This window comes from Vombatus ursinus, unplaced genomic scaffold (genome assembly GCF_900497805.2).
Source record: "Vombatus ursinus unplaced genomic scaffold, bare-nosed wombat genome assembly UNPS02014770.1, whole genome shotgun sequence".
In the NCBI taxonomy this organism is placed as follows: domain Eukaryota; kingdom Metazoa; phylum Chordata; class Mammalia; order Diprotodontia; family Vombatidae; genus Vombatus; species Vombatus ursinus.
This window is the reverse complement of record NW_020954548.1, coordinates 40,617,183-40,625,430: the sequence shown is the minus strand read 5'-3', so window position 1 is coordinate 40,625,430 and position 8,248 is coordinate 40,617,183. Positions and strand designations below refer to the sequence as shown.

The window sequence follows — 8,248 nt, the reverse complement described above, 5'->3', positions numbered from 1 at the left end:
CACACACACACACACACACACACACACACACACACACACACACACACTCACACACAATGCCCCCCCACTTTCCATCTCTTGCTCTGGAAACACTCACCAAATCAACTGCCTTATGGTTCTATCTCCATCCCTCTGATTCCTATGGCCAAAACCCCCTTACTCAGCCACCATTCCCTGCTATGTGTTGTCTCCTCATCTGGGACAGGGACTGCCTCCCTTTTGTATTTGTTTTTCCAGCACTTAGTGAGTACTTGATGCATAGTAAGTATTTAATAAATGCTCCTTTATTTATCCATTATGGAAGCCATGATTAATGGTACACAGGGTGATTCATATAAAAATAGTATCTGCTATGCTCCCCTCTTGGTTTAAATGTTTCTCACAATGGGGGCAGGGGCACAGACTGGAAAAGACTTAACTAGCAGGCAGTTCTTGGGGCCAAAATATAACAGGCTACTCTTGGACCTGGCACACTGGCTCTTCTCACCAGTTTTCTCTCATAGACCCAATTGAGCTCTAGGGCTCCATTCCAGTTATTAAAGGCTATGTGCACCCTGATGAGAGAGGCAGGATGTACAGTGCCAAAAGCAATTCCCCTTCTCTCAATGGAGCAGCCACAGCCTAAAGATTCAGAACCTTGGGCCCCAGTGAAAACAAAGCTCTCTTTGCTTCTGATATCAATGGAAAAACATCCCAGGTCCCAGTAAGGGGCTGAACTCAAGCTTTGTCCTCCCAGTTAAAGGTCAATATCATCTTGCCAGGGTGAAGTTTCCAGATAAGAAAATCATCTCATTTGAGCCTAAAAGAGTGCCCCTTTGGTAGGGGAAAAAGAGAAGCCAACCAACTTGTCCCACTCTCTAACTAAAACAAGTAACCTCACTTGGAAAACCCACACTAGGAGACAGCCATCCTCTGGGGGATTTTTAGAATGCTAATGACATGGGCTGGCCTTGCCTGGGAAGTGGAGAACAAAGAGCTAAAACGAATCCATTTTCTGTCACACAACTCTAACGATATGGATAACATGTAAAGTCATGCCCACTTGAAACACTGGGAATAGGGGAGTTACATAAAGAATAATTGGGTGGGTAGGGGTTTTTAGAGGTTACCTTGTTTAACCCCTGCCCCCAGGCGGACCCAGTGATGCTCAACAACTTACCTCCTGCACTGGTGGAGCAAGAGGATTCTTGAATTCTGATAAAGAAACTGGCAATGAGAATTTGGCAAGAACAGATGGCAAATCGTGAGCAGGAAACTGCCGAGAAAACTGATCAGCCAGTGGAGAATATCTGTTGCAAACAAGAATAAGAAACAATCATGTCTCTCCGCCAGAAATGGACACAATAATACTCCAGATGTCTGACAGAGGCAGAATACAGTGGGATGAGAACAGGACTGCATAACATATGGCCTGAGGGTCGCTTGCGGCCCACCAAAGGAGTTCAGGTGGTTGTAACATGACCAATGGCAACCAAGCATTGTCAATCTATCTCCAGTCTAACCTATCTGTGGCCCGAAGAAGTTTAGCCTATTTTAATTTTGGCCCCTACCTACTGCCAAGTTGTGCAGGTCTGGATTAGAATCTTCTTTGTTCTGGATATTGTGCTTCTTCCTGTTAATGTAGTCTAAAGTGATTATTAGCCTTGTGTTCTTGGCACATTTACTTCTCCTACTGTGTTTTCCGGTCAAGGGCATTCCAAGCTGCTCTCTTTAAAGATTAGAAGTCCTGGGTAGGGGCTATGCATGAAGGAGAATCCTTTCTTGGTGTGGAGGTTGTCAGAGCCCAACAAAACATGCAAGTTTCAGGATGGAGCTAGGAAAATTCAAACTTTATGGCTTTTAATAATCTTATCATTAAGGTTCTCTGAAGGTAAAGTGAGATAAACAAATTCTATCCTAACTCAAACATGCCAGCACAATGGAAGGATCTGCAGAACAGGAGGGTTCTGCATCTTTAAGAGTGGGACAGTGGACTCTGTACATCTCTGATTTTTCTCCTCTTCCCCCTTCACTAATACTCTGCCCCTTCAGCTAACCATATTTTGCTGGGAACCTTCCTTGTGTGTCTTAGCTTCAGAAACTTCTGTCCTGTGCATAAGATTCCCCATAGCCAAATGGGATCACATAACCATAAAACTGAGACTTGGAAGAGAGCTAGAGGTCATTTAGTTCACTTTATACCTAAGTAGTTAAAGCAGTCCAGCATATGTCCAATGTCCATTTGAAGCCCTTCAATGAGAGGGAACTTCTACCACCCACCTCTGATTCTCCCCAGACAGCCTATTCCACTCTTGGATGGAGTGAAAATCTGTCTCACTATGATCTTCTTTAGTTGGTTGCAGTTTTGCCTTCAAAGCCCAAGCAGAACAAGTCTAATCTCTGTCTTACATGAAAGCTCTTAAGACTATGTGAAGACAGCGATAATATCCCCTCCTAAGTTTTTCTTCTCCAGAATAAATATCCACCATTCCTTCAGCCCATCCTCATATGGCATAGTTTCCATTCCATTTACCTTCAAGCTCTCCACACACTCTAAGTTATTAATATCCTCCTAAAATTTAGTGTTCAGTATTGTACACAATATTTAAGATGTGGTCTGATGAGGGAAGATTACAATTAAACTATTAACTGTTTCATGATGGACACTAGAATTCTATTGATGTGGCCTAAAATCACACTAGCTTTTTTAGCTGCTAATTCACAAGTTTATAGCTTACTAAAAAAGTCCATAGTCTTCTTATGAATGCATCTGGCTACATCTCTCCCATCCGCATATATGCAGTTGGATAGTTTGTTTAAACTCAAAGCTCATACTATGTTTATTCTTTCTAAATTTCATATTATTAGATTTGGTCTATTGTTCTTTTCAGAACTTGATTGCATCAACACATTTTTCCCAGATTCATGTCATTCTCAAATTTGATATGAGTTCTTTATGTCTTCATGCCCAAGGAAAGCTGGGTAAGCCGGCCTAGTTGAAGCAGCAAAGCACCCTGAGGGAGAGACAGGAAATAGTATGTGCCAAGGAAGTCAAAACACTTATACCACCTTTACTACTATCCTCAAACCCTGATGGAGATAGCCCAGGATCTTGAATGCAACAGCCTTGGGAATGGCTGTGTCCTTAAAACCACCAGACTTGCTTCCCACAGCCATCATTGAGGAGAGATATCATTGTGTAAAAGAGGCCACCTCATCACCGCCAGCAACAATTACTGACTAAATGTCACCAATTAGTACAGGAGCCCTAGACGTGGCAGGACCCCCATTGCTCCCAAGGCCACCAGTTCTGCTTCCAGCACAGTCCTCACAGCCATCACCTAGGGATGCAACTCCTGTGGAGAAGGGGCCAGCCACATACAGGGTAGGTAAGCTAGTCTAGCTGAAGCAGCAAGGCACCCTAAGGGAGAGACAAGAGGCAATCTATGTCAGGCAAATCAAACTACCACCACGATCTTGACCACCATATCTCTCCTCAGACCTAGACTGAGATAGCCCAAGATCCTGAACCCAAGAGCTTTTGGAATAATAATGCTTCCAGCCCATTGTCCTCAGCCCATCATCCTAGGAAACAACCCCAGTGGAGATGCAACCTGGCAACTGCTCCTGCAAGTGTTACAGCAACACTTACTGAAGACCCAGAAAAGAAAATTCTTGTCACCAAAGTACTTGACACTATCAAATGGTTCAACAATAGAAACTGATAGGATTTTATCAGTGGAACCTGACATTAAAGAAGAGGAGTTACCATCTGCTTTGCTGAGATACCCTAAGGACCGTGGGACTTTCCCAGCTGACTTGTGGCCAATACTTTCTATATACGTTGTCTCCTCCGTTAGAATGTGAGCTCCTTGAGAGCAGGCACTGTCTAACTCTTCTGTCTTAGCACAGTGCTTTACCCGTTTTGTTGAGTCGTTCCAGTGGTGTCTGACTCTTCATGACCCCATCTGGGGTTTTTCTGGCAAAGATACTGGAGTGGTTTGCCGTTTCTTTCTCCAGCTCATTTTACAGATGAGGAAATTGAGGCAAAGAGGGTTAAGTGATTTGCCCAGGATCACACAGCTAGTAAATGTTTGAAGCCAGATTTGAACTCTGATTCTCTTGACTCCAGGGCCTACACTCTATCCACTTTAACACCCTGCACACTTTAATTGCTTAATAAATAATTTAATTAGCATCACTACCACACTAAAGACTTTTCTCCATGTAAGCATTGATATATTTATAAATGTATCACTGACATATTTATCAGCAGTCTTTGGGTCTATTCAAATAATTTTAACCTTCAACTCATCCTCAACCCTTCCCTCTCCCTCAGTCCTCATCTCTGGCTATATCTTGTGAAGTTTACTGCCACAATGTATCCCACATCTGCTTCTTTCTTTCCACTAATACAGCCACCATCTTAGCTCAAGTCAAGTTCAGGTTTTTCATTTCTTATCTGTACTGCTGCAGTAGATGCTTAACAAGTCTCCCATCTTTAATCTCTCTCCTTGGTAATACACACTCCATACTCCTGTCAGATTTACATCCCATTTTTGTTTAGTTTTGGATTTTTTAACCAAACCTGTGGTTTCACTGATATAGACAGTTCCTGGTGAGAAAACTCCTTCTACCAAAGCAAGTCAAAACCTGATTTGCAACTTATAGTCTTAGCAAGTTGCTAGGGCCACTGAGAAGTTAAGTGACTTAGGTGTGTGTGGGGGGGTGGTTCAGATCGAGTATGTGTCAGAAGCAGGATGTGAACCCAAGTCATCCTGACCAAGGACAGCTCTCTATCCTCTACACCACAGTTCTTTGTCCACAAATTGAGATTCCTAAAGCACAAGTCAGACCAAGTCACTCAGATGCTCAAGAAGCTTCAGTGGCTGTCTTGCCTCTAGGATAAAATACACATTTTTTGACTTTTAAAGCTTTTGGTTCCCACCTACCTTTCCAGAATTATTGCATGTTACTCTTCATGCACTCTATGCCCCAACCAACCTAGCCTCCATGCTGTTTTCCAGCATTCCATTCCATGCATTTCAAAGGCTGCCCCCACTCCGCTCCTTGCTGGGAAGTCACTGCTACTTTCCAAGCTTAGTTCAAAAGGTACCTCCCACAGAAAGCCCATCTTGATTCTTTCCTACCTCCCCCAACCCCCAAGTTGCTAATATCCTCTTTCCAGAAATTACTTTGCACATATTTTTCATTTAATTTCCTAAGTATATTGTCTCTCCAATAGAATGTAAACTCTTTGAGGTAAAGGTCTATTTCATTTTTGCTTTTCCTTAAGAGCCTAACACAGCATCTGGCACATAGCAGGCACTTAATACTCACTGAATGAATGAATGTATTACTATCTAGCCCTCATTTCTTCCTCTTTTCCATGAGTATTGCCAGGATTGATTTTGTCAAATGCTTCAGTGATTGAGTTAGAGGCAAGACAGTGCAACAGAAGAAGCAACTGGCTTTGGGAGTCAGGAGATACCTATGTTCAAATCCCAGATATTTACTAGCTAAAAGACACAGGCAAATGGCTTAACTCCTTTGAGCTTCAGGTTCCTCTTTCCTGTAAAACAGATATGAGAATCATCTACCTCACAAGGTTATGGGAATCAAATGCCATGATGTACAAGAGAGCCAAGAGTATACTTAGAAGTGCCATATAAATATCATCTATTATCATACCCTAGTCTACTCTCATCAAAAAGGAAATGTTAGTGATTTTAATGAACTGAAGTTGGGCAGCACACTAGAATTATGAGTCCTCCTTCTTTCCTGCCAACTCCAGTAGCTCACAGCATTATCGCCTTTGAATTCATACCCTTTTTCACATTATTGGTACACGAAGGTTGGCATTCTCAGTATACGGCTGTAGATTCTTTGAAGATATAATCAGATCAATTTGGAATCAACAACCTGGTTTGGCTGTTGAAAGTAGTACTTGGAATAATGGGATGAGAGTGAATGGTTGTGCAGGTGAACAAAAAAATCTCAAGAGTCATCTTTTTAGGTCTACTGAGATGAAAAACAAAGAGACAAACAAACAAAGCCTTCCTACAGCCTTTCTTAAGGACTGGAATGGGATTTTTTTTAAGGTAGTATTAGCTAAAAGCAATACCCCCATTTTCCAAGCTTCTTTTGTACTCCCAAAGCACTTTCATATATCTATTACTTGCTTTCTTACTCAGAGCACTCCTGGTAGGTAAGGAAAAGGTGGTGTTTTTCTTCCTATGAAACAGATAGGGAAACTGAGGCTCTGAGAAGGGAAGGGGCTTGCCCAAGGTCACACAGCTATTGGAAGGAGCCTGCAGTTGCCTAGCATCATTTCCCTATTAGCTAGGTGGACCACTAAGGGAGCAGCTATTCTTGAGGCCTTGAGTAGAATGCATCCAGCAAAACAGCTCATGAAGCAAAAAGAACACTAGAAGGCAAGAGATGCTAGTTCTAACCCCAGCTTTACCACTAATTTGTTGTATGATATTGAATAAGTCATTATTAAACCCATTCCAGCTGTGGGGTGATGGGCAAGTCACTTAACTTCCTCCTGCCTCAGGCTACCTTTCAGACTGAAAGGTACAGAAGAGTTGCTATTCTACTTTAGTAAAGGAAGTTCCACACACAGATGAAATCACAGATCTAGATAAAAAATTGCCTATTCTCCACCCAGATACCCAACCCATAGGCATTGAAAATTCAATATTTAAACATAATGAGGCAGAACTCACATGTCCTGCTAAACCTATCCCTCCTCCACATTTCCCCATTTCTGTTAAAGGCACCACCATCTTTTCTTCCAGTCAACCTTTGAGTTGCCCTTGACTTTTTACTCTTCCTCTCACCTTCTATATCCAATTAGTAGTAAAGTTTGGGCATTTCTACATTCACATAATCTTTCACATTCATTACCTTCTCTCTACTCACATAGCCTTTACCCTAGGTTAGGTCCTCAACACCTCTTATGTAAATTAATGTAACAGCCTCCTTCCTTCCAGTCTTTCCTCTTGCCAATCTATCTGCCATAATGTTGCCAAACTGATATTCCTAAAACACTCCTCCCCCACCAATCAAAAATCTTCAATACCTTCCAACAGCCTTCAGGATAAAATATAAAGCCTAGTATTTAATACCCTCCACAATCTTGCTCCCATTCTTATTTTTTTATTCCCTTTCATAGACTCTCTCTTCTATCAAACTGCCCTACTGGACACTCCCTACACCCTTCCATGCCTTCACACAGATGGCTCCCCACGTTTTCAATGCATTCCCTCATCTTGGCTGCCTGTCACACTTAGCCTCCTTCAAGACACAGCTTAGGTGTCTCTCTCCTCTTTCTTTCCTTTTTCAAACCAAACACCTTTATTTGAAATGCACAAAATAATTGAATAAAATGGGTTCTTAATAATTTATGTGATTGTTTATTGACTTGAATTATCCTGGTATTTGCTTTGAGTTTTCCCACTGTGTATGTTTGTTCGTGTGGTGTATGCTTACATGCAAATGTATTTCTAAATTCAGCCTTAGAATAGTATATTTAAAGAAAGTTTCTTGGTAAGGGAAGTACATGTGAAGAGTGTTTAGATTAACTAGGATCTTGGAAAAGATGCAGGTCATTTAGGGATGAACAAGAGTAGAAGAAAATAAGGTGACAGAAGAGGGGTGGAACATGTTCCTAGTACGGATGTCCTCAGTAAGTACTGAAGAAGGGAAGGCTAGGACATTGGCTTTTATATAACTACTAAAGTCTGGCCAAATATTTTTTTTTTAGCTATTTATACCAGAAACACAATCAGAAGTCTTCTAAATAAGAACCAGAAATGTCTCCACCCCATACCTTTTTTCCAAGTCAGACCTGATGACATCTGCACTCTCCTATTCGTCCAGGGCAAACGGTTAATCCCAACCCTGATAAGCTACGAGGTTCCAAAAACCTTATTGCTGCTATTATTTTGTTCTTCATATTCTGATTTTTTTCCTCCCTCCTCTTTTACAAGTTCTGTTTACAAAGTTCTGTTCCTGGTGCAAAGACTTTGCGTTATTTTATATATGCTTTGTACTTACTTATCTGTGTCAGTCAATCAGTCAATAAACATTTATTAAGTACCTACTATGTGCTAGACACTGTGTTATGTTCCAGGCATACAAAGAAAGGCAAAAGACAGTTCTTGCTCTCAAGGAGCTCACAATCTAATGGAGGAAAATATGAAAATAACCATGCACAAGCAAGCTATAAACTGGATAAACTTGCAGGTAAGCTCAGAGGAAA

The 8,248-nt window shown here is 41.5% G+C and overlaps 1 protein-coding gene across 3 annotated transcripts in view; it reads right to left on the bottom strand.

Moving 5' to 3' along the window:
- The window catches only part of LOC114043711 (GATOR complex protein NPRL3), an 80,700-nt gene that overhangs the window by 12,690 nt on the left and 59,762 nt on the right, over positions 1–8,248 (bottom strand). For all 3 annotated transcript variants that reach the window (XM_027862815.1, XM_027862816.1, XM_027862817.1), the window contains one exon: positions 1,160–1,289. In XM_027862815.1, the coding sequence (XP_027718616.1) occupies positions 1,160–1,289 (130 nt within the window). The remainder of the gene's footprint in view (positions 1–1,159; positions 1,290–8,248) is intronic.